This window comes from Simochromis diagramma, unplaced genomic scaffold (genome assembly GCF_900408965.1).
Source record: "Simochromis diagramma unplaced genomic scaffold, fSimDia1.1 OVJJ01000024.1, whole genome shotgun sequence".
Classification (NCBI taxonomy): Eukaryota; Metazoa; Chordata; class Actinopteri; order Cichliformes; family Cichlidae; genus Simochromis; species Simochromis diagramma.
The window spans coordinates 4,174,312-4,202,018 of NW_024387332.1; the positions used below are offsets into that span (position 1 = coordinate 4,174,312).

Consider the following 27,707-nt stretch of genomic DNA (forward strand, 5'->3'; position numbering starts at 1 on the left):
GGAAATTCCAAATGAAACCCAACTATGAGAAGTAAAACAAATGTAAAGGAAAATATGCATTTTATTCAGCAGTACGGACACGATGACACTTCAGTTTTTTGTTGTTGTTTGTTTGTTTGTTGTGCAAAACAGGCCGTAATTTTGTTGTGACCATGTAACTAATCATGGCGATGTAAGGAGTCGTGCGTAAAACGATGGATTTTACGCATATCAGTTTCTTTTGAAAATGATTATACGAGAAATTAAACACTGCATTTTAATAATCCAGACTAAAATGTGAAATAGAATGAAATTCTTTGTGGATTATCTAAGACAGAACAAAGCTCAAGCTGCTTGTGGAACGCATATGCACACTTTCACACTTTCACTGCTGATTTAGTGTGGGATCCCCTTACCGAACTCTCTCCCGTGAAAATGGAGCAGTGAAAACGGTATTTAACACTTTATGTATTTACACACTTTTTTTATTTACACACGAACAAACACAGACGTTTCTACAGACCATTAACTTCTTTTGAAAAGTCGACTGTTTACTCTTACTGTAAATTTTATTCTTTATTCTGACTGAGAATAAAGTTTTTGCGTATAAAGGAAGATCAGCACAGACTGGCTTTTTTTTTCCATTAAGGGTTTCGACAAAACCTAAAACCTCAGTCAGAGATGGCCATGACAGAGATGGCTATCACATCGGTGGTTAACTTCTTCTGCATCTGCTTCTGCTCACATGAAAGGGGGCATTTAATGCATCATGTCATTCTTTTTCTGCAGAAATAATCCTTATGAATGGCAGCTACCAGGACAGGCTGCAGAAAATCATAAATGTTGGGATTTACCTCAAAGAACAGTAAAAAGGTGTTTTTACACTTCCAGTTTATTGTTTTCTCGCTGAGTTTTGTCACAGATCTTTGTTAAATTTGTCTCACAGGAGATGATGACGCCTCTCATATGCATGTGTCCTTCATGCTTGTAACGGGAGCCGCACAAGCCAGAACATTAATAAAGGGTTTAATTAAATAAATCTCATACAGGGCTACAGTTGTCTTACTTTACAGGAATAAATATGAAATAATTCGGGCATCAACGCAACCTCAGACACCGTCTCTGTTCAGATTTATAATTGTTTTGCGTTACAAAACAGAAATGTGGGTGTTTTGTTATGATTCCACTGAACATGCGTTATCATATATATGACAACATATATATACACAAAGAGAAACCGTCACCTATAGCTTACATCAGCACCATGGACATAGCCAGTGTTGGGATGGTTACTTTTAAAGTGTATTCCACTACAGATTACAGATTACATGCCCCAAAACGTATTTTGTAACGTATTCCGTTACATTACTCAATGACAGTAACGTATTTTGAATACTTTGGATTACTTATATTATTACTATATATTATCATGCTTTTTACAACTACATGAATGTACTATTGCTGTGTGATTTATTACTATTACTGAAGGTTACTCATCATACCAACACCAACTAGATGTTTAAATCTTAATATAAATGAGTAACAGTAGGTGGACATTAGGTAAGGCTGCACTTTTTGCAGTGATCTTGTACACAAAACTATTCCGCACGTATATAAAACAGGTCCACGGCTCCGAACCGTAGTAAAGCGACCTCTGGCTAATACGTCGGGTTCGTGTCGGGCTCGTAGCTGAAAACTAGCTTTACTTTGTTGCCTGGGTCAAGTTTGCTAGCAGAGACAGAGAGAGGCGTTGAAAGGCTGCTCCAACGGAGCTTATTGTTTCAGAGGAAAACACGAACACAGTGTACTTACACCTGGGCTACACTGCCCATGAGGCTACATTCTTTAGGGCTGTGCCTGTATTGCCTTCATATTAAATAATTTTTTGAACAATAATTTATTTAAATATTTCATCACGTCATTTTGCGGGCCGCAAGTAGAGGTGACATGGGCTTGAGACACAGGCATTAGAGCCTCTTAATGCGTGTTTTGTTTGGGTTTCCACCGGCGTGGAATTACCAAAAATAGAGAGGGGACAGCCCAACATATGAAACAGGAAAAGACCGCCGAGTAATCCCTTTATTTCAACAAAGTAACTGTATTCTGAATACCACCTTTTTAAATGGTAATTGTAACAGAATACAGTTACTCATATTTTGTATTTTAAATACGTAACGGCGGTACATGTATTCTGTTACTCCCCAACACTGCCAGTGGCTCTACTACAATCTTTCTCCAGATGTCTAAGCTCCTAACTTTAAGTCTAAGATACAGCCGAGCCTCCCTACAGAGGGAAATCCTTTTAGCTGCTTGTATTCACAACCTTATTTTACTGGTCAGTACCCAGAAGTTATGAGGGTGGTCAGATCTTTGACCATGACAATCTGGTCCGTGTGTGTGTGTGTGTGTGTGTGTGTGTGTGTGTGTGTGTGTGTGTGTGTGTGTGTGCATGGCTGGGTCTGGGGCTTGCTGGGGCTTGGCCCCTGTGAGATATGGTCTTGGAGGAAAGAGGTTCACCCTCCCTAGTGCTCCTTGCTGGATGCTGCTGCCCCTCCCTGGGCATACTTGTTGGTTCCAGGGCGTGTGGTTCGCTGTTCTGACATGGTTGTTGACCCACTCCCTTGGTGGTCTGGGATGGCTTACACGTCTTCCGTGTTGGGGGGGGTCTCTGCCAGGCAGTTCTTGGGCGCCTGGAGCCCATTTTCCCCTACCCTCATTTTCAAGTTCATTTTGTGACAAAGACACTCTCTCTCTCACACTCACACACTGCACAACCCCTACAAGAAGAATATATCTGTGCATTTTTTTATTTTTTGGGTTCTAGTTGCTGTATGGTTGTTTTTCTGACAGGTGTGGCAGTTGGTGATACACTGTAGATTTCTATTTGTACGCTATCCTTTTATTACATCTTCTCCTATTCCCCTATAATCACACCATCTCCCTAGTCAAGATCTGATGTACTTAAAATCAACGAGGAAGGGCGTTCCTACCTTTAGTCGCGCCCGCTGCCCCCAAGTGGTAAATGGCACCGAGGATAAGCCAGAGGGCTTTCTGCTCTTCACTGGAGATGCCCAGCACCTTCATGGCTGCCTGCAGCTTGGTGAACTGCTGCAAGGATCGCTGCTTGTCTTCAGGCTGAAGCAGATCAAATCAAACTTTACTGAACTCTGCAGGGAGTCTGGAATTTTGCAATAAACAGTTGCTTTCATCCACACATTTTATTAACATCTACCATCTACTGCGATTACCTTAGTCTGTGGCAGGATCCCAAAAGCACTGTTCTCAGCCAGGTGGTTAAAGTGCAGCTCCGTCCTGGAGGAGAGGAAAGACACTAGAAACATAAGCTCCTCAGTGCCAGACAAATGTTTAAGCTTGATGTGAGTAGCTGTATTTTTGTTATATCAGAAGAATATCCATATTATGTGACAATGATTTTCCTTTAAGACAGCTTTCTAATTTAATTGCTGACTTAGCAAAGATATTTAGTGTAAAACCCCAATTCTAAAAAAGTTGAGAAGATTTGTTAAATGTAATTAAAAACAGAACGCAGTGACTTGCAAATCACAGGATCAATGTTCACTACAGTTCCTTCCAAGTACTACTTTTACTGACGATACTGACGACTGTCAACCAGGAACACCTCACAAGAACTGCAGTCGTCTAGTGACAACAATTTACTCAAATCCTTAAGCTTGCCCATTTTTAGACTTCGAGCACAGAATGTACACTTGCTACCTAAAAAAGTAACGAAATCAGCGTTTGGTCGGTTTTTTTTCTTTGTTGTAACGATGCATCTTAGCTATAAATATTACACCACTGGAAAGTCTGTTCATTTCCCCTTAAGCATTGCCACATTTGTAAGAAAAATGCATTGTGGATCGAGTATATGGGTTACCCCCATGAAAAACCTGCCAAATCTTCTCTACCAATGCTGCTGCCTGATTGGCACCTGATTACCATAAAATGTTAAATTGCTAATATGTTTTGTTTCTTCAGACACTGTATCTGGGTTTTGGTCCCAGTGGGAGGCCCTAACACACTGCAAAGCATTAGAAAGTTTAATCAACAGCATGCATTGTTTGTGTTTTGACTAAAAATTTCAAGGAAATACATCACATCCTCTTGTATTTTGGTTATTGTGGGTGGACCACACGGGATTTTCTGGGTTTTAAGTGGGCCACGGGATTCTTGACTTTGGGAATGGGTGGCCTATAGAATTAAGAGCCTGTACATTCATGCTGTAAGGTATATACAGGTTTTAAAGTAACACATGCTCCCCTGATACAATGACTGAAAAAAATCAGTGATACTGATTGTTGACAATTTCATTTCAATGCAATTGCGCTGCCATACAGCAGTGAAACAGTGAATATTATGCCACTGTCCAGAAATTTCCAGACATGCCTATCCATAGCAAACAGAGAATAGGTGACGAAAACATCAAGAAATAATATGACAAACACTGTGAAGAACCTATTGTAACTCTACAATTCTTCCAAATCAAATCATTTTTTTATTTTTAAAAAACAAAAGAAAATCTCTACGTTACTAAACAGTACAAAAAAGGGCTCAACGAGTCACCTGAGACTGCTGTCGGCTCCAGCCATCATGTAGTAAAAAACGTTGAAGGTGGATTCCCCCTCAGGTCGTCTGCTCACCCTCAGTTTCTCCAACAACATTGTCTAAGAAGTAAAGAGAGTTTTGTAAAAAGGGTACAGTACAAGCTAATCAGCTGTGTGCGCGCACTTGTGTTTGTTACCTGGATGGAGGCAGAGGCCACCTGCCCAGCTTGGTCGAAGTCCAAGGAAACAACATGAGAGAAGTGGCTGGCATTTGTGTTTATGGTGGTAGAGCTGTTCCCAAAGGCCTCCAGTATGGTGTAGACTGCCTGCCACTTCTCAGCTGTGTCACCAAAACGATAAGATGTCCCATCATTTGATGATTCATTGCAAACTAGCAATCAATGTTTCACAAAGAACCCATAATTCTGTTCTACCTGTTAATAATTCTCATTGTCCAAATCTTATTATACTTTTATAAACAAAGACCTGATGAAAATTGTGTGGACTGGCTACACTGACACTGACAATACTGACATTTCAGTGTATAACTGTTATACGTGTTATATATGTCCTCAAACCAGGCCCTGACTCAAACCGCAGCCTGTCTGTCTTACATATCCTTGTTGGTGTAAAAAACCTCTGACTCACACTGTCAGTTTCTTCTTTTTCATTTTTGATTTATGTTAGACGGTAACAGGATTTGAGCCTACTTGTGTTTAGTTAATTATTTCTATTTAGTAATTGAAGAAAAACCACTTAAAAATTATCTGATTTTATCATCTGTAATACTTAATTTCAAAAGTTGTAGAGAATAAGGATTATGCAAAACAAAAGACTGAAACCAGTACAGCTGTGATGTTCTGGCTTGGACAGTGTAAGCTATCCTGTGCTCAAATTCAAACCTGAGCATTTATTCTTAAAAAACAAAATCATCATGTGATAAGTTCTCTTTTTTAAGTTTAACTGAAAAAAGAGAACTTATCAGATGATGATTTGGTTTATTAATTATTATGAATTATTATTTAATTCTTTCTAACTAGGTTGAGAATCCTGAGAAACCATGTAAAATTCCAATATAAGATATTTGAGGTTTGTAGTCCACCTACCCCTGTCTTTTGTGGACAAACTCACCAGAGAAGATTTTTCCTGTGCTGCCAGCAATGCAGACCAGGTACTGGACAAGATGCTGACAGTTGGTGGTTTTGCCGCTACCAGACCTGCCCAGCAGCACAATGGACTGATCCTGTCGGGTGGTGAGCAGGTTGCGGTAGGCCGATTGGGCCACAGAGTAAATGTGAGGAGCTGAATCCTCACGCCGGCAGCCTTTAAACATGTTCATCACCTTGTGAGCAGGAACAGAACATGAGCTTAAAACATGTACAAACACAAAAATAAAGAGAGACTAATGAAGAGTTAGGTGTAGCATAAAGTATCTCCAAACCCTCGAAGTGATCATTACACTGCTACACTAAACTAAACAGCTACACTTTCTTTCACAAACAACCGGCATTAATGCACTATTTATAAATGCAATCCATTAATTTGGCTGGCCTTGCTCATTAGTCTTGAGCTTACCTTCTCCGAGTACATGGAGGGCATGCTGAGAGGGTTGATGACCACCATGTTGGGTCCAGCATAGGTATGGATGAGGTTCCCTCCATAGCGTTGCCTCAGGCAGTGCATTACACTGGATTCATTCAAATAGAGTAGTGAAGCTAGGTCTTCTGATCTGTCGTATGATGGAGGGTTGGCCTACACATAGAGAGAGCAATCATAAAATGACAGAAGAGCTGTACTCATTCATTGATTAATCACTTCCTATCCTATTTTATTACACAGTCATTTTAAAATCAAATTTACCAAATGTGATAGTTTCATATTCTAATAAACTATTTAGTCAGTTACATCTGGTCTCAAGCACCTGCCGTAAGTTGCTCATGAAATGTCTAAACAATCAGTATAGTGAACTGGCAGATGTTCGATTTCCTTCCTTTCTCAAAGTATACTTATAAAAATAATGCAGAAATAAATAAATAACTGTCTTTTTTTCTTCAGGGCACTGATGTTTAGATCCTTGCTCTCAGAATTACGGTAATAACAAAGCTACTGTGCTCCACTGAAATTATTTGTATAGATTTTAGAAGTACTATAAGTGCTGTGAGCAAGAAAGTAACTTTAGACAGCCAGTAGTGTGCGTCTGCCAAACTTCCCAACAGTCCCATCTGACCTTACCTACACCTATTCCAGCATTCCCGTGAGCTGGTAGTATCCTCTGTGGCCGTCTGTGACAAACTCTCTCGTACACACTGAGTGGACCTCCTTCATCATGTACATAGGCTGCTAATGATAGCTAGCTTCAAGCTAGCTTTTTTTGCTTTATTGGACTTAAAAAAAACTTTATGCTATATAAATAATAATTTATATAACTATGGTTTACTTGGAATATGAATCGTTTATTAAATTCAGTTCAATTTCATTTATACAGTGCTAAGTCACAACAACAAACGTGCTTGAATGTCCGAATTTAATGTGTCAGCAACAAAAAAAATGTTTTAGCCATCAGTTTACCACAGGCTTACATAATTAATATGCACATTGTTGTTCTGTGATACAGTGTGATTCGATATGAAAGTTTTGTACTGTGGATCCTTCAATGCGATCATAACAATCTAATCTAATAATCTACTTTAATTTATGGGTATTATTGTTTATAATATCCCAGAAGTGAAAGTGACAAACTTAGACCTTTATATGCATTGCAGTAAATGTATATCTGAAAGTGCTATAATTAAGTTTAACTACAATACAAATCCTGCACTGTTATCTTCTTTAGTGCCATAAGCCAAGGGAAAGTAGCCCCCTGAACTCTACTCCCACAGAGGTCAATTATCTTCCTAATAGTTTTACATCTTCACTGCGTACGATTCTTGAGATTGTAGCTCCTCTGACAAAGAAAGCCTCAAATCAGAAGTAATTGACTCCCTGGTAAAAGTCTAAAAGGAAAAGGTGTCCTACTAATTTAAAAAACATAGTTTGTTGTTCTTTTTGAAAGAAAAAAGCCCTCTATAAAGCTAGAACATCAGTCCTCTTCATACATTAAGGTTAATTATGAAGTTCCACAGAATTCTGTGCTAGGACCATTTCTCTTTACATTATACTTGCCTCCCTGGGGTAGGCATTTTTGACCAGGATGTGTCCTTCAGTGCACATGAAAACAGAACAAAACATGGAGGACTGATTTCTTCCATTTGTACAATATCTCTAAAATTAGAAACAACCTGTCTCAGAGAGATACTGAAAACCTAGTTCATCGTCCTCCCCTCACCCCAACCGGTCGCAGGAGATGGCCGCCCCTCCCTGAGCCTGGTTCCGCCGCAGTTTTCTTCCTATAAAAGGGAGTTTTTCCTTCCCACTGTTGCAAAAGCGCTTGATCATAGAGGCTCATCTGATTGTTGGGGTTTTCTCTGTATTATTGTAGCGTCTTTACTTTAACATATAAAGCACCTTGAGGCAAATGTTGTGATTTGGCACTATATAAATAAAGCTGGATTGAATTAAATTGAATTGAATTTAGATGAACAGGGTCGGAAGTCACCTACTCACCTTTTCAATGTCGTCTTCATCCACATCCAGTACAGTCCCGTCATGCTCCATTTTGATTCTTACCTTGCCCTCTGGCAGAGAGCCAGTTTCTGTCTTTATCACGGTGGCTGGCCAGAGATAAGACAGTAAACACTTTAGTTTTTGCCTGACTGAAGTGCTCAACTCTACTGATCTCTATAGCTTAAGTGGATAATTAAAGAGAATAACAAAAGGAAAAATGCATGACTTTGCCATCTAAAACTCTAAAGAGCAGTTTACCCAGAAGGCCACCAGTTTTCCCCTCTGCGGATCTGTTTTGTTTTTTATGTACATGTGTGGATTTTTTTATTTCCATTTTAAAGACTTTATCATCCAATAAAATTATTTTTTATAGCTAATTAACACATTTAATCCCAATGAAAAACACTTCACAGCTAGGAGGTTCTAAAAATTTAATTTCAAATATGCAAATATGTGCAGTGTTAAGTGTTAAGCTGTAGAATGCATATGCTGAGCTGCTGCAAACAGATGGGGATAAGAACAACACACTTTTCTCAGTGCAAACTGAAAATCATTGCTCAGTGAAGCCAACAAAACCACATCATCACAACTACTCCACAGGCACTTTCTATGACTTCAACATAATGTTGCAAAAGCAGGCTGACAGCCTCAAAACATCTACAGCAGGGGTGTCGAACTCATTTTACATCGTGGAGCACCTACGGCCCACTTTGACCTTAACTCATCATTCTGTCAGTGTAAAGAAATTACATATTTAACAGTTTTTCTACATGATAAAGAAAAAAACTGCTGTTACAAAGAAGAAGAAAAAAATCGGTCAGCAAAACTCAGACACTGAGCCATGGCTCTGTACTACATGCACACATTTGTCCATTTCTGCCATTCAAAGACACTGTATGTAGTTTATTTTATGTAGAATTTAAAACTGAACTGTAAATTTAGTCAATTTAGCAATTTTTTCAGTGTTTTTTATTCAGTGTAAAAGCCTTATTTTCATGGATTTGATACTACTAGGGAGGATATGAGGTTTAAAGCCTGGACACCGTTTGTCCTGTGCAATGGAAAGATGTGATAAATTCTGCACTCAGCTTTGCAGTCTCCAGTATCATTGAAATGCAGCCAGATGCTGCTTATTTTATGTTTTTGCTCCTTTTCTTCACTTTTTCTCTCTGCGTACCTGGCCTGTACCACTACACTTGCTGTCTTTGGAACGTCTGCCCCTCTTCCTTCTTTCACATAATGATATGATCCCAGTCTGTCTTTGCATGTGATTGACTGCTTGATGTGCCAATCAAAGTAAAGTCGCGCCTCTGCCTGCATGGATTCCCAGCACAGCTGAAGATTCAGCTCCACATACCAACATGTCATTATTAACTTACACATGAAATTATCTTGTGGGCCGAATATATTTTTATTGCAGGCTAGATGTGGCCCGTGGGCCACATGTTTGACACCCCTGATCACGAGCATTCAAACCTAGGGTAAATCTCAATCACCCCAGATGTCGTGCAGTCAGAGAGTTATTTAACTCCCTCAGTGACAGCCACAAGGATGTGAGAGATGCCCCCTTTTTTTCCAGCTTCTTCTTCCACTATAGAATGCATTTAAAGGGGATTCAGGAGCTACTTAAGTAATTTAAGTACTCTTTTCACCATCCAATGACACAGTTAGGTCCATAAATATTTGGACAGAGACAACTTTTTCTAATTTTGGATAAGATTGCATAAAAATGTGAGGAACTAGAGCATTTTTAACACAATCCCTTCATTTCAGGGGCTCTAAAGTAACCGGACAAATTAAGTTAATGCAAAATAACAGATTTTTTGCAGTAAAATATTACGTACACACCTCGTGTATTTTAAACGGTAGATATATTAAAAACCACATTTAGCAGCAAGTAACTATGTAGCTTTTTATAAAAGACCAATAAAAGGCAATGGAATGGGGAAAAATGTGATGCCACCGTAAGAACATTTTTAAAAAGATAAGCCAGACTCACCCAGGGAAAAGCCATCCTTGTGGACAAGCCATACTTTATCTGATTCATACCAGGCCTGCTCTGCTGCAATCTGTTCCTCAGTCTTCACCTAAAAAGGACAAAGGTCAGAATTAGAGGACAGCAGGGGAAATTATACCTGTGGACCACTCACAGCAACATGTGTTTTTTTTAAAACCATTTGAATTTCCAGTGAGATATCAGGACATGCTGAAAGGATGCAATTAAAGCTTTTCAAAATAATGATCATGTGATTGACTGATCAGGCTTGTATGAAGAATGTGTGAGGACATTTGCGTTTGTCAAACGGCAGTTCAGTAGCAACCCCTGGTATCTAAAATGTCAGAGAGTAGCTTGGTTCAGCCCAATATTCATAACAACATGAAAGAACACAAACACATAGGGAACCAAGAATGAAAGTGTAAAACAAAGTAAACTGGAAACGAGCACAAAAAAACTAGGGTGTTGCCTATTGATGACTTCTTACATTTTAACAGGAAACATGAATAGGGAACACTGCACTTTGCAAGCACGAGCACAATGCAGCACAACACAAGGGATGAGCTGGTGATTTTGTCACACTCAGGCATAGTGCAGTCCACACCTGGGATTGCTTAGCTGCAGCATGAGATGCTTGGAGAGCAATAAGATCCTCTTCTACTGATCCCTGGTGATTTTGCCAGCATGAGAAGGTTAAAGGTCACAGTTATACATAAGCAATATATGTTAAAACAGACAGACATATACAAACAAATACACAGATAAAATGAAACATCATCTGCACAGCTGTAGACAATGTCACTGCAACAGATGCTCTACATATCCAGAATATATGAGAAAGAGAAATTAAGTCTACTCACTATGCATGATCATCGATTAAAAGTACTGCTTGAATGTTACATTTTGAAAGTTTCACAGGTCACTAAAACATGATGATTATATGACAGCAAAAAGGCCTCATTCATAAAGACTCTAAAGACTTTGCCTTTGATAGAAAGCACTTCCATAGAAAGAGCGAAGAAAAAAGTGCTTGTGTGAATGGGTGGGAATAGGTGAATGACGAAAGTAGTGTAAAGTGCTTTGAGTGCTCAGAGTAAAAAAACACACTATCAAGACCCGATCCATTTACCACTTTCATAATCCTACATCACCTTGTTCTCAAGTTACCACATTCACAGAAAACTTACTCTGACCTTTAGGTTGAGATCACTGAGATTCAACCTCGTCCACGATTTTTTGTTGATGCACCTATGGTATCAATCTGAAAATCCTAGATGGATTCCTTCTTGAGTTATTGCATTCGCAAGATGTTTAGAAAACTTGACCGATATTCAAACTCATCTGAGATTTTTAGTAGACGCACCCACGGTGTACGTCATGACAATACAATGGGAAGAAAACTGAAAATGCCAACAGTGAAGTTCAGACTTTTTATACCGATAAAGAACAAGGAAATTTGATTAGTATATGAAGGCTGAGCAATAGGTTATAGGCTACTGGCCACTTCAGCCAGCCATCCATGAGAAAGCCCTGGAGTTCTGTGCTCATGACAAATTAGTGAACACAGTTGTCAAACAATCTGTGATGAAGGCTGCAAGTGACAGCCTCCTCACTGCTTCATGTATTTAAATTAACTTTTTTATCTGCTTAAAACCAAAAAATCCCAAATAGATGATTAGAACTTATTTTCATAACAAGCTCTTTCATGATTGCATTTACTAAAAAACACGTGCCAAGTAGGAACTCCCTGCCCAGCCCCCCATGTGCCACACATACCCCTCTGTGAATATGCTGACAATTCTGGAAATTATTAATTTAATAACCCAACCTAATATCCAACTATCTGCAGGTTATTATATCACTTTAGCATTCCTGTATAATGTCTTAGCTGCTCTCAACTTTAGAAAGACTTTATCCAGTTTAGCATGCCTGAATTGAAGGACTAACACTATGTTGTAAGAAAAAGTCCTTGAAAGCCTGAAATACAACTCTGATTCCAAAAATGTTGGGATGCTGTACAATAGCAGAAGTACAGCAGAACACAGAAAACACATCACATGTTGAAACTGAGAAAATCTACTCTTTTAAGGAAAGAATCGAGGTCATTTTGAACTTGATAGCAATAGGTCAAAAAAATGTAGGACAGGGTAAAGGTTACCACTGTTTACAGGCTCATTCTACAAGTGTCTGCAAACTGAGGAGACCAGTTATTGGATTTTTGTATTTAGTACCATTTACTTTTCCAGCCTATTGTTCTTCAAAATGGCCTTATTTGTTTCTTAACATGTTATAATTTGGGTTTGCCTTCTTTTTAATATAAATTTTTCTTAGGATTTGCAGTTGCAGAGAGAGAGGGAGACAGAGAGGGAGGGAGAGAGAGAGGGGGGCTCTAACAAAACCAAAAATATTAAGCGTATGTGGAGTTTTGTGGAGTTTAACTGTCAATAGCACCTTGAAGCAACTGTTGTTGTGATTTGGCACTACAGAAATAAAATTCAATTCAATTTAGTTCAATACAATACTTCAAATGGGGGAAATTGAGGAAATTAAAAGGATTTTGGGCCTTACATTCTCACATGTCAAATGAGTACAAATTCCAGATAGGAGCCCCAGGGAAATGCAGGTCTGTGGTGCATGGAGGGTGCCCTGAGCCTGCAGGGGTGCAGACACGAGCGCCTCAACAGAAGATGAAACACTGACTGCTGGCTCCAGCTAGCCACAGAGACAACCAGCAAAAGCAGTGTGAGTAAAGCATGGAGAGAAAGACAGGGAATGAGGGGGAAGAACACAGAAGACACAGTCAACATGGAAATTCAGATGAAAATATTGCAGAACATGGCTGTATCCCAATTCAGGGTCTGCAGCCTTAAAGGCCGCATTTTAAGGCCGATTACGTCACAGCGACGCGACGAAGGCTGTCCCAATTCGAAGGCTGCTCGAAATGCGTCCTTCATTTCCCTGAATTTTAAGGATGTGGCGGTGTAGACTTCGTGGCCCAACATATCCCAGAATGCATAGCGCGGCGGTGGGTGTGGATAATTTTGGCGAAAAAAAACGGCGGATGAGGGGCGCCCGAAGAGTAACTTAGTAAACTAAGTGATGAATATTATGTCACTTATTTATGTGCAAATGTTTAATAACGAAGAACATTAAAACATTACTGTTGGTCACATGTCGGCAAAGTTATGTGACATTAGTGACGTTTGTGCTAACTTGGTTTTAAAGCCTTTACTTTCAAATATACGCCGTTCAAAAGCTGAGCTTCATCCTACAGAGAATGATCAAAGCTCATGTAGAAACAAACAAACAAATGAACAAATGATTTTCTCCTTCATCTCTGTCAAACAAAGCTGTATGACACGTTTCCAGCTGTTAGTATCATGGTTGCTAGGCAACCTGGGCAGCGCAATGGAGGCTAGACCGTCCCATTTCACAAGCCTCGCAATGGAGGCCTTAGCGGCCTTTGAGTACGCGGCCCTTGAGGATCGTTGAGGCTGCATACTTTAAGGCTGCAGACCCCGAATTGGGATACAGCCCATGAAAGCAACAAGAAGTGCATGAACATTTGAGTGGCAATGGAAAAGGGAAAATGGCTTTACAATGAGTAACTGCTGCAAAAAAATTGTGAGAGTGGAATGATGATCAATGTGATACATAGTGATGTATGCTAACAGCTTTGGTGAAGTTATTATTAAATTAGAAAGGAAGGGGAACATTTCTGAGATGTTAAAAAAGACTACAGCACAAGAAAAAACATAGGCAGCAGAACTAGTTAGCTAAAGCTCAGAATTTGCTGATTTTTTTCCCTAACCCTGCTGACAGACTTAGTTTCCATTGCTTAACTTAACCTGACCTTGTGCAACACAGATCGTTATAACTGCAAGAGTGCATTTGAAGGTTAATTAACATTTCATCAAAGATCCAGAATTCAATATGAACAGGAGAGATAAAAAAAACTTCCATGTCGTCATGGTACTGTCTCGCTGTCTTTAGGGGAACATTTTCTATTAGCTGGCACATAAGTGGAGTTTACCAAAGTGACTGAGTGGGCAGCGTGTAGAGATGCAAGACTATGTAACATTAGACCAGTTAATCACAACAACCGTTGCATCATAGTTTTTGGTGATAAATAAAAACAACAGAATTTAACTGAATAAATTTAGCAGCTTTCAGAGAGCAACTTTTAAAAACAGCTGTTTTTAAACTAAGCTGTTTCATGACTTTAAATCAACCATTTCAGCTATTCTGAATTCCCTTTGGTGAAACAGTTTTTCTCTTTAACACCACTGGCTCAATGACGCCACTGGCAAAGCAGTAAATAATCAATAATCAATGGGAGCACCACTTGAAGCATCTCTATGCATTTTTTGGAGCCTTTTACCGGTTGCACAGCCAGGCTGAAGACATGATTGTGTCAGTTTTTACTGCCATTTCAATGAGATATCAGTGCAGAGGATCACAGGGCTTCAGACTATAAAGAAGGAGATGTTGCAACAGCTTGAGAGATGAGACTTTCTCAAGAAAACTCTACTATGATTTACTTCTGTTTTGTACTCCTGTGCCAGCACACTATATGTAGAGGTAACACCTGGCATTTACGAAATTATGACAGCAATAATGGGCTCTTTACTTTTTTGCTACAGGGTTAACCGTCCCTTACTTTACATGGCATGGCAGTTTTCACCACCAGTTGCTTCATACCAGCACACTGTGTTATTGCCACATGCACAAATGTGAAGTGTAAAAAGAGCCACCCCTTAACATCGGTGCTTTAACTTGCCTAATCGTCAAACTGCTTTAGACCATGGGGGAAGTGAATAATGCTGGTTAGATTTTTTTGATGTGTACATGTACAAACACGGAAAATTCAAAGGCAATATTATCTGTTTATTTACAGGGACGCCAAAGATCTTCATCAGGCGTCGCTGAGCTTCCTCAGTTGGACTGACCGGTGCCTCCTACAGGTCAAAGCAGCAAAATACTGAATCTGAGCACACTGACACAGATGAAGCAAAGCCCACAATTAGACACAAACAGAAATGTCCTCAGCAGATGGATATGTATTTTAGTTATGTTTAGTCATCTTTAAAAAATAAACAAGTACATCAGATATCCTCACTGACTTCACTAATGTTTCCCACAGGAGACTCAAACACATACACTGATTGTATCAACAGCATAAGCAGTTTGGGTTACCATGGAATCCATTTCAAAAACACCATGTTTAGTAGTTCTGTAGTAGCACTAAATAGGTAGTAGTAGTAGTAGTAGTAGTAATATATAAATAGCTTCTGCTTCAAACAGTACGTATGCTTTAACCTCCTAGGACTGAGCATCCACATATGTGGACATCACATTTTGGGTTGTCTAGACCACAATAAAACATGCTGCTCCATAAGGGCCTGATATCTCTTATGAGGACATTATAATGCCACTGTTCTATCGAAATTTAAAACAAATGTCATATGTGGATATCCAGCCCTTGTAGAGCAAAATCAGGTAAAAAGAAAATTCTTTGTTTTTACATTCATGAGGTCCCAATCATCCCAAATAGCAAAGAGAAATTAAAATTACGTGCCATGAAAGAGTTCGGGTCTTAGGAGGTTAAAAAAAAACTGTGTAAAAACAGTGTAACAGAGTAACACAGTGTATTACTAAAATTGGCAGTACACAATCTGGAACAAACCAAACAGAATGTGTGAAAAACATTAAGAGCGCTAAAGAGAAAATAAAGAGAGAAACAGGCAGCAGACCAGTTAGTGTACTTGTCTGTGGCAGCATCGTTTTCAAATATAATGTTTTTTCTTTCAGTTGCTTTTCCACAAAGCAGCATTGCAGTAACTGGCTCTACCTGGTGATGCTAGTCATGTCAGGCTACCAAAGTTCCCTGTTTGAAAAATGTCTTTGCTGACACTCCATCTTTGCAAACAAGGCTTATTATCAAATACATTCTGCTATGTGATATGTTAAAGGTTAAAAACTGAAACTGTCCTCCTTGTTCATTGGCAGACTTAATCACAGAAATGATTCAAGAGTCATAAACCTCAAAACTAGCAAGTGTATTTAAAACCATAGGAGTTTACATAGCCGCTAAAGAACATACAATTCTGACAGCGACCCCAGCATTCTGTAGAAATGACTAAGCTGAGGACGTACACAAGTGCTTGTGGTTTAATGATTACAAGAATGAGAAATACTGGTTGGATATAATATTAATATTTCCAAATATAACACCACCTGTTGCTAAGCTGATTAGAAGCAGGGTATTCGTAAAAGAGCCCTTGTTGAATGCCCAAAAACAAAAGGTACAAAGAAAATGACCAACAGTTTTTCAATATAAAATGTCAAACAACTGAACAACTGTACATTAAGTCAATTGACTAATTACTAATTAGTGACTTCATCATCTACTGGCAATTAGCTCAAGAGACTCCAAGTAAACCATTTCCTTGTGTGTTGCAATTTCTTCTGCTCATTTGTCTTCCACAGCTTTTTAAAAGTGGCTGAGTCTAGCCACTGTGAACACCAACATTACACATAAATGTGGTGCAAACACTATTAGCAAACACTACAGTGCTCTTTCACTCCAAACATGCATTTTAAATGCTATGCACCCAACATCAACAACACCATGTCCCAAAAGTCAAGACGACATGCCAAGTGTTAGACTGTACCTCTTTTTGACTAACAGTAGGTTTCTGGATAGAAACAATTCCTATAGGCGTAGAAGACAGTGGACCAACACTGGGCTGGGGAGGATTAGGGTTCACAGAAGTTGATGCAGTGAAACATGATTGGGGTTCAGGTATAGAGTCAGGAGCTGGGATGAAGCCCATAACTGGTGTGAAAGATAAAGGCCGGGAATGAGGAGATTTGGAAGAATCTGAAGCTGAGCCCACAGTTGCTTTGTTAGCAGGGTTAACAGAAACCAGAGAAGATGTTGTTTCCTTTGCAACTGGAGAAGAGCTGCTGGATTTGTGTTTAACATCCTGCAACTCTGGCTTGGCTTTAACTTCATTCTGCTCCTTTGTTGTCTCCTTCAAGTCAAGTTTTTCATCCATCTTCTCACTTATCTTGTCTAACTCCATTTTTTCTGGTCGGTTATCCTGAAATATTCTTGGAAAGCGCTCCCTTGTTCTGCCTCTGACCATAAAGCTTGTTAAGCCTTTTGAAATATCATCTTTGTCTTCTGTTTTAATGACATCATGTTTAAAAGAGAATCCTGGCATCACTTGGGTTTGGGACACTGAGGTTGCTGCTGCTGCTACTTTGATTGTGTCAGTAGCAGGCTTGCCTACTTCCGTAACTTTGTCAGATTTCTTTGCTGGTACATTGATCTCATCTTCTGAGGGTAAAACCTTCCTGACAACACGACGAACAACCTTTACTACTTTCTTACGTGTGTAACCCTGGTCATCAGTGGTAGCCATTTGGTTGGTGCTGGTGCCTGGAAGGCTGATGATACCATTGGCAGTACCATTGACTGTGCTTTTTCCCACCACGCCATTTTGTTCTTGCTCACTTAAATCTGGTTCAAGCTTCCGAGGAATTTGTGGAGGTTCGGGACTTTTAAGTTGTGCCGCCGTCGTTGATGGTGGCTCAGGACTTTTGAAGTGCCCTTGGACTTTTATGGGTGTCCTGACTTTTGGTGGGGAAGGACTCCTGATCCTGGCAACTGACTCTGCAGTAGGACTTTTTGCCCTCAATGAACCCCTGCCAGGATCTAGAGCTGGTACTGATTTGGCTCGGCCGGGAATCCCATCACTGTCTGACTACTCACAGAGAAAAGAAAGCAATTACATGAATGTAGACAAGTAATGAAAATCCAAGCATTATGTCTTATTCTGTCAAAGAATAAAAATGTTGGTGTGTTACAATGAATTTTATGAAGACTAGTAACAGAGAAGAACAGATATTCCTTTAACCCTACAACGTAATGCAATATTGGAGCTTCCAATGACTTTGAATTTAGCCTAGAAATCCAATGCCTAAAAGCAGGCTACCAACCAGAATATCCCTAAGAAATCAAAGGCTTTCAGGACAGGTTCAGCAAACATCACAGCTCCATTTTGCTAGACATGGTACTAACTTTAACACTAAAAGGGTGTATAAGAACATGTAATCATCCCAGAGCAATCAGTTTGAGAGTTTCTGTTCTATATAAAATAAGTTAGCATGCTCCATCAGGTCCAAAGGTCTATCTATAATGACATATTTGCTTTCCTGGAACAAGATGTCTAGCCGTCCACCTCAAGGTTTTGGGAAAGTGCTAGTTGCCAACTATCAGTTAAAGCATGTTAGCATGATTAATCCAGTACACTACAGGGACTTACCTACTATGGAATGAGTTGAAACCAAAACTTTGTGGCAATAAGTTCAAATATATGCTGATGCGAATGAGTATTCCAGTTATTATATATTAGGAAAGAGATAAGCCTAGATGTTTAGATAATGATAATAATTAAGAACGTTTTCAACTGCAATGTGTGTCAAGCATCATGAAAGAGAAGAGACCCTGGTGGTCTAACCCCCAGCTGTTGAAACTACCACTTGGGGCATGGAACATCACTTGCCTGTTAGGAAAGAAGCCTGAGTGGTTGGGTTTGAGAGATACTAGGTAGATATAGTCGAGTTTGTCTCAACACACAGTGTGGGCTCTTGAACCAGTCTTCTGGAGACCGGGGGTGGCTGGAAAGCACTTAGATGTAGAAAAAAAGTGTGTCTATGAAGTGCTTTGAGTGAAGTGCTTTGAGTTTTTTACTCTACTTCTACTGAAGTAGAGTAAAAAAAGCACTATATGAGAACCAGTCCATTTACCATTTGCCGTGGTGAGGCTGAGAGCAGGGGTCAGGATACTTGTAGCTCACAATTTGGTGCATGTAAGTTAGGGTTTGTTCCTGGTCAAGACTTTCCCCATCATCCTGGTGGATGATGGGGAAAGTGTCTTGACTATCACTGCCCTTTATGTGCCAAACAAGTTTTCAAAATACCCAGCCTTCTTGGAGTCACAGGGTGGGGTATTAGAAAGTGTAGCACGCGGGTGCATGTCTTGGACACTGGACAGACCTGGCATACCGAGTACCCATTACTGAGGCAGATGCATAGACCTGCAGCTACAAGGTGGTTGGTGCCTGTCAAAGTAGTAATCCCTGAACTACATGCTGGACACCAAGGTGGCGTCAAGCTGAAGCAGGAGTCTTGTCGAATTTGGTTTTCCTGTAGTACTCGGGAAGCAGCTGACAGGTACCAGCAGTCCATGTGGAGTGTGGCTCTTGCAGTGGCTGATATAAAATTCAGGTGTGGGAGAAGTTTCATGAGGAACAATGCATTTTGTACGGAATTCTGGGCGAGCTCTTATCCTCTTGAGGATATTCAAGACAGATGTTTTCTGGAGATGTTTATGGACAGAATTTGTAGGCATAGCCAAGTGGTGGTATGCCTCCAATTTAGTGGTCTCAGGTTCTTCCATCTTTCTGCAGATGATATGATTTTCTGTCGACTTCATCAGGGGTGGCCTGATGAAACACTTTTAAGTCTGAGACCATGGTTTTCAAAAGGGCCTCAGACAGTTGTTGACCCAAGTATAGTTGTTTAAGTCTCTTAGGGACATGTTCACAAGCGGGGGGAAGGGGAAACGGATCTGGGCCACAATCACAGTGATACAGACAATGAACTGGTCTGTACTGTTGACAGGAAACCAAAGCTGTGTGATTGACCAGTAGTCTACATGAGCTCTACATCCCTACACTCACCTATGGCCACAAGCTTTAGGTAATATCTGAAAGAATGAGAATATGTATACACTCAGAGTAGAGCCATTTGACATCAAAAGGAGCCAGCTGAAGAATTTGGGCATCTCACTAGGATGGTTCCTAGGCACCTCTTGAGTGATGTGTTCCAGACATGCCATGTCTGCCACAGTCAGTGACAGATTAAAGTCAAAGTAGTTATTTATGGAAATGTTTTATATATTTTTTATTAACAATCTGTAGCATTTCTGTGTTTTACACTGTTTTGAACATTCTATACTTTTGAAAAGAACCTTTGCATATTGTTATTACAACTAACTAATGCAACAACAAACTTAGAATTTTTTAATTTTAATTTTAAATTTTTTAAATGTGTTTATTTCTTTTCTCACTTTTTTATTCACTAATTACATTTTTTTACTATCTTTAATTGTAGTTTAAATAATTCAGAAAGCTTTACATTTGCTTTAAAATATATTGCCACAAATATTTCAGGAATAGTGCTGTAAACAAAACATTTTGTTTTTAAATATATTCACAGATTTAACCTAAAAAACAACAAAGAAATAGATGATGGCAATATATACAGGGTATTTGCCATAAAATGTGTCATCCTAACACTTCAACCTGAAATATAAATACAAAGACCATGCTAAAACACTGGATTTTAAATGTCAAGAACCAAGACGATTCTAAAATGAGACCCAGAAACTCTAATTAATGCCATTGTTTACTTACACTTTTGTTTGCTGGCTTGTTCTCTTCTTTAATCTAAATGTGTTGAACAGGAAACCAGATCAAAATCTTATAGCTTAGATCCATTGCACACCATGCAAATTACAAAACATGCACATATTCTGAGAGCCATCTTTTGCATGAAAATATTTTTATTTCAGTGCAATAAAATGTGCAATAATGTGCTGTAAAAATTGTCTTACTATTTCAAGAGCTGAAACCAATGCACTTACTGCATTTAAATTGCGTTAGTTAAGTATAACATAAAATAAGTGAAAGCCATTCAAATCTGAAGTGGGGTGCCACACCAAATGCCACACAAATCCAAACATAGAGATGTTAGTACACCATAGTAGTCCCATCACACTAATGTGCTCTACTAAACATCTAAACAAGACTTCCCTTTTGTTCCCAGAATGAAAAACGAGATGAAAATGCCATGTTGGCTGATCTGCTGTCATGGGCTGTGATGGGTGAGATGAAAGCAGGTGAAGGAGGTGGAGGAAAGCTAGGAAAGGAAGATTACACACAGTTAAGAGAAACTTCTTCACACACCAGGATGCACTGAATTTTCAGCGCAAGTAACGTTTTGTTTTTAATGACAAAGCACTGAGAAAAACAAAGAATGAGCACAAAATTAGAGCTTATTCTAAGAAATGTAAACATTTTTTGTAAAAACAACTGTACAAAATCAAAAGTAACTCATCCTACACAAGTGGGCTAATCTTGATAAAGTTTCCATAAGCATTGCCAAGGACATTGTGAGTGCCAATATCTATGTGGTGTATACAAATATTTTATGCAAATCCCACAATCATATACATTTGACAGTTAAATTGAGCACTGTGTCATAATATAAAATATCAAATTAGAATGGTGTATCACAATGTCACGTATCATAGTACTATACTACTATAATGATTGTAACATACACAGCAGGTAAAAATAAGTACTGACTATGTCACTAATCAAGGTGCTATTGATATGAAATTATCACCAGATGTTGGTAACGACCCATCCAATCTATTATTACATAGTACTGAACACATCAAGAAAGAGAGGTGCAAAAAGGCATTAAAATTCATCGGTAATTAGAAAGCAATCCTGCCATTTTGTGCAAATTAATATCAGCTGGTTCAGTCTCAACTGATGGCCTATGAAAACCAAGGTGCCACACAAGAAACTTTTCATGATTGTAAAACCAATGAGCTCTCGCAAGACCTTCACAACCTTATTGTTTCCAAGCATACTATTGGCACTGGACGATTCCAGTGAGCACTGTTGGGGCTAAGGTTGGGCAATATGTAAATATTTTCCAACGGACAATCGTCAGTTCAATAACTAACGATAGGCAATATATTCACGCATGCGCAGATTTTTTGATGGGCAGAGCAATGTAATCATCCACGGACTGATTTCCACGTTTAGAACACAGAAGAAGTCCAGACATGGGCCAACTAATTGTTAAATTGCACACTGGAGGAGAAGGTGCAGATAGAAATGGACTGTTATCTCAGCAAGGGGGTCATAGACGGAGAAGATGATCCGCTAGCTTGATGGAAAATGCATAAAAAAACGTTTCCATAAACCATAAACCACCATAAACTGGCCATGGCCAGGTGCTCCCCACATGATTTCAGACAGAGGAGTGAAAGGAATTATTAGAAGGGTTGTCAAAGGGCCAAAAATCACTTGTGGTCAGATTCCATTGCTCAAGAAAAAGCATGTTGAAACACGTTTAAAATCTGCTAAACAACATTTCATCAAGCCTGTGAAATACTGGGAGAATATGGTTTGGTCAGATGAGACCAAAACTGAATATTTGGATGCCATAATGCAACCATGATTGGAGATCAAAAAAAATTGCAGATGACACCAAAAACACTATACCAACAGTGAAGTTTGGAGGTGAGAACATCACAGCTTCATTCATCCTGTATAATTTATAGACAATGTGAATCAATGTGAATGTAAAAATCTATCGTAACATTATTTTCATAATGTATAAACCATATCTGCCACAAGCTGATAAGTTTCCATTCTTTCCAAGAAAACATAAATGTAAAGTAAGTTAACTGGGACCACTTACTGACCAACATCTGAGCAGAAAAATGTGGACTACAACAAGAACCAAGGAAGTTGTATTGTGTAATGCTACTTTCAGTTGGCAAAGCCCCCCCTTGTCCATCTCTAGCCATAAATAGTGGCAATGGCTGTAGAGCCTCAAGGGCCCATTCTTGTCATATATATTCAGCAGAAGAAACCACTTGTTATAAAAAAAAAATAGTTTGTATAAATAATTCTACCTGTAAATGAAGCAGTCCCACAACTTCTGTATTACAGTAGTCCTCAAACAACAGACCAAATCAGTAACTGGGTAAAGAGGAATAGATCTGAAAGACCAGCCAGAGACATACAAAGTAGAGAGTGAAACGGCAGGGCTGACAAGAGAGGGAGCACTATGATAGGCTGGCTATTCCTGTTGGTGTACAGACAAGAGTTGACGGGGACAGCTGTTGCGATAGGAGGCTGCTAAAAGGTAAAAATAGGAGCCCCGGCCTTCCAGTCTTCTAGACAGCTCTGCCATTCACTCCCCCAACCATTGCCACAGTTCAATCACTTGCCCCACTGCTCAACCACACATGCTGCTCTAGTTGGTGTCATCTCAGCTGCCTGCCTGCCTGTCTGCCTGCCTGCGTGCGTGTCTAACTGCCTATTATGAAGGTCATCCCAGGCACATAGCCGAGATTTTATTTATTGCTTATTGTGGCTTTATATATGAGGCTGATGCTGCAGGTGTTACATTCACTTCAGCACATGGAGTAATTACAACAATAAAGGCTCTAATTATTTTTCATCAATGCTGCCACATGCAACTTCTCTCGTCTCTCCCAGCCAGCCCCAGGACAGAGACTGCACCCTGAAACCATACACCTTCATTGGTACCAGATAAAGAACCTTCTTAACTGAGAAGCCCAGAGAAGAGGGAAACTAGAATACCATGAACTGCAGATTCGCATGGTGGAGGACTACTGCCCGGAAGTTCTAAACAGACGCACGGAGTACCCAGAAGTGATGGCCGAGCTGTATAAACACGGTCTCAAACCCGCTCTGTTGTATCCTAGGACTTTGCATCACATCTCCCAGCAGTGTAAGACAGTGGTTTCATTCGGCTGATGAGGCGAGAAGATAACTGGACGACCTGCCCGTTACAGCGGAATCACACTGAAAGATTGTTTATGTACTCATTATGCTTATTTGAGGGACAGCCCTGTGAGTAGACTGTTTTGTCTGATTTTCTCCTACTTTTGGGATATGTAAGGACTTTTGTTTACGCTTACGCATTACAGACTCCTCTTCTTTTCTCTTCTCCCTTGCTATTTGCAAGCAGGGATGCTATTCATGTCTCGTTGCTTACAATGTTCTCAAAGTTGGTTATATGTCGTGTTGTGGTTCCATGCGTTTACTCAAATCATTGGATTTGAAGGAAGGAAGGGTTTTTTTGGAGTGTACACAATGTCTGTTTTGGAGAGCTTGATGCTTCTTTTTTTTTCATCATTGCTTTCACCTCAATTATGCCTCTCCAATTCATGGAAGCGTGGTAAACGTCTGCCATCCTTACCAGAAAGGTAAAGCAGAATGTTCGTCCTACAGGCCAATCTCTCTATTACACATCGATGTTAAAATTTTGGCTAAAGTTTTGGCACGAGGCTGAAAAACATTTTGCCATCAATTATATTTTTAGATCAAACTGGTTTCATTAAGAATCGTTACTCCTGTTTCAATATCCGTAGTCTATTAGATATAGTATACACCCCTCTCGAGTGCATCCCGAGTGCCTTCTCTGTGGATTTTCTATAGATGTGGGGAAGGCATTCGATCGGGTCGAGTGGAAATACTTATTTAGAATTCAATAAAAATTCAATTTTGGATCGAAATTTATTTCATGGATAAGGCTATTTATTATATGTGTGTCCTAACGTTGCAACCTTTCAACCTCTAATGAGGAACCCATCAAGGATGCCCTTTAAGTCCTCTACTCTTCGATCTCGATATGGAGCCACTTGCCATCGCACTCCTCAGCTGTGGGGCAATTACTGCGTTCTGGAGGAAAGGAGTTGACCATAAAGTATCCCTGTACACTGACGGCTTACTGATCTTTATTTCAAAACCCCAAATATCTATACCCGCAAAGATGTCAGTATTTAATCAGTTTGGTCAGTTTTCAGGATAAAAACCTAGCCTGCATAAAAGTGAGTTATTTCCTGTGGATGGAGGAGCACCAGTGTATGACTATTCTACTCTCCCCTTTAAAATAGCACAAAATCAATTTACATATCTAGGTATAAAAGTTACAAGGAAGCATAACTGTCTCTTCAAAGTGAACTTCCTTTATTTATTAAATAATACAGAACAGCACCTGGCACAATGGTCCCCTCGCTCTACTTCTCTGGTGGGAAGAATTAACTCAATCAAAATGTACTCCCTTAATTTTTCTCTTTCTTCCAATAAATACCGATTTTTATCCCCAAATCTTTCTTTGATTCTTTAGATTTAACTATATCATTTTATATATGGAGAGCCAAATGCCCCTGATTGACTAAAGCCCATCTTCAAAAGCCCAGGAGTAATGGAGGCCTGGCAATGCCTAATTTCCAGTATTACTATTGGGCAGCAAATACACGCTGCATTATATCTTGGGTCTATTTCCAAAGCAAAGATAACTGCCCGTTAGACTCAACCGTTCTGGTAAAAAGTCAAATTAGCTTGTATTTATCTGAATGTGGACCCCTCTTGTGATAAATGTGAGAGTGAGGATGCTTCTCTTATCCATATGTTCTGGACATGTCCTAAACTCAAAACATTCTGGATGGACATATTTCAACCTTTGTCTCTAATTCTTGAATATCATATGGATCCTAATCCATTAGTTTCTATTTTTGGCACTAATGGGGAGGCTGATGCACGGCTGACCTTGTCAGTGTCTTTTGCTTCCCTTCTAGCGAAATGTGCAGTCCTACTAAGATGGACGGGTGCTGCTTTGCCCACCCGTGCTCAATGGCTGAGGCGCCTTATGTGTTATTTAAGCCTTGAAAAGATCTGTTATTCGATTAGTAACACCACCGGAAAGTTTTACAAGGTGTGGAGTAGGGCTGCACGATTTTGCATAAAATGAGAATCACGATTTTTTGGCTTAGAATTGAGATCACGATTCTCTCACGATTCTCTTTTCCAGTATAAATATTTATTGCACTTATTAACTGCACATCAACTTCGTAACAGTTGAGACTGAACATAAAAACAATAAATAAACATAAAAACAACAAATGTCTCACGTTTTGTCGTTGTACTGCTTGAAATTCCGTCTCCACCATTGCTCGACACTGCGTGTACAGAGCAGGTAGTGCAACAATAGAAAAATAGTTGCGGGACGGCACTGTGTAGCGTTTGTCTAGGGTGTTGATCATTTTCCTAAATCCTTCGTTTTGCACAGTGTTGATGGGAGCCATATCTTTGGTCAGGTAAGTAATAGCCTCCGTAATTTCTTTGAGTTCGACGTGTATAGGGAAGCGCTGTATAAGGTTCCCGTTATTGATGTTTGGGTGGTTGACCGGGACGGATTTTCTCCTGTCACTTTCTCGTCATCCCTGACGTGCTCTCCGTTGTTTTTTCCCTGCTAATTTTAGCATCACACGGCACAGCTTCTGTATCACGTGGTATAAGGCTCCGCCCTTGTCATTTGTTGAGCAGGAAGAGTGAGCGCTTGTTTTCATGCGGAGTACGTCCCCGATCAAAATGCGGTACAATCGTCGTCTTTTTTTTTTTTTTTTTTTTTTTTTAAATCGTTGTCATTTGGAAATGAGATCGCACATAAGTATGAATCGAGATCGCGATTTTCTAACGATTAATCGTGCAGCCCTAGTGTGGAGGCAATTCCTGAAATATTTTTCCAGCCTTCGGCTGCTCAGCAAATCCTCTGTTTTTCCTCGTTTTTTTTTGTTGTTGTTGGGGGTTTTTTGGGGGTTTTTTTAACCTGGATCGAGGGACAGAGTTATTGTGTGGGATGGGTAGGGGGTAAACAACAATTAAAAGATATGTGATTTAGAGCAGGGCGATATGACCAAAAATATTTATCACGATATACATTTGAAAATTTGCAATAACAATATAACTGACGATATAATTGACACTAGACAAAATACTTTACAACTCCACAACTGTATTAGTGCAAAATACCCCATCAATGTATTTTCACTTAAACAAGCAGCTGTTTTTTATGTGCATTAAAGTTATATAAAAATTTTACAGTGCAAATGCAAATCCTTGCTGACAGTTTAACCAAAAGGCATTTCCAGTGTAAATTGGCCGACATATCCTCAGCATAACCATGTATAATATCCACAAAACTTAAAAAGAGGTTATACACACACAGTACTGTAATATTATGTTGAAGCACAGTACGTATCACTCCGCGAGGCTCCTCCCTACGATAGCCGTAATGCTCCGACAATCCATCAAGCGGTGCGGCTTCGTAGCTTAGCAAAGTCGTACTGAAACATTTGACAGATTTTCGAGCGCCGTGTACGACATAAAATCGTTTCGAGGTCAGTAAACACAACCAGAGTTTTTTTTTAAAAAAAAAAAAAAGAAAAAAAAAAGAAAAAAAAAAAAAAAAAAAAAAAAAAAAACACAACCAGAGTTCATACATAAGGCACATGGGGTTATAAGGGGCACTGTCGATTTTCTGAAAAATCAAAGGATTGATTTTAAGTGCGCCGTATTTTCCAAAAACACGGTAATAACGACGGCCCGCTGCATGCTCTACCAAAAATAGTGCTTTGTTGTATATCTGACGGACGAAAGCCAAACCAGTTCCACACCACTGAAGTTGCAGCATTTTTATAAACCAGTTCCACACCACTGAAGTTGCAGCATTTTTATAAACCAGTTCCACACCACTGAAGTTGCAGCATTTTTATAAACCAGTTCCACACCACTGAAGTTGCAACATTTTTACAAACCAGTTCTGGTTCATCCGTTTCATTCAACGATCCACTTTCGCTCTTCTCATTCTGCGTCGCC

At 39.5% G+C, this 27,707-nt stretch overlaps 1 protein-coding gene across 14 annotated transcripts in view; it reads right to left on the reverse strand.

Annotated features, from left to right (window-relative positions):
- The window catches only part of myo18ab (myosin XVIIIAb), a 125,101-nt gene that overhangs the window by 71,877 nt on the left and 25,517 nt on the right, over positions 1-27,707 (reverse strand). For 3 of the 14 annotated variants that reach the window (XM_040006443.1, XM_040006439.1, XM_040006442.1), the window contains 8 exons: positions 10,144-10,231; positions 8,145-8,251; positions 6,117-6,293; positions 5,673-5,883; positions 4,739-4,881; positions 4,561-4,661; positions 3,228-3,291; positions 2,970-3,114 (listed from right to left, as the gene is read on the reverse strand). In XM_040006443.1, the coding sequence (XP_039862377.1) occupies positions 2,970-3,114; positions 3,228-3,291; positions 4,561-4,661; positions 4,739-4,881; positions 5,673-5,883; positions 6,117-6,293; positions 8,145-8,251; positions 10,144-10,231 (1,036 nt within the window). Of the gene's footprint in view, positions 1-2,969; positions 3,115-3,227; positions 3,292-4,560; positions 4,662-4,738; positions 4,882-5,672; positions 5,884-6,116; positions 6,294-8,144; positions 8,252-10,143; positions 10,232-10,744; positions 10,808-12,708; positions 12,853-15,035; positions 15,099-16,814; positions 17,913-20,627; positions 20,661-21,026; positions 25,767-27,707 lie in introns of those variants that run through there. The other 11 variants (XM_040006433.1, XM_040006432.1, XM_040006434.1 and 8 more) reach the window with 9 other exon arrangements.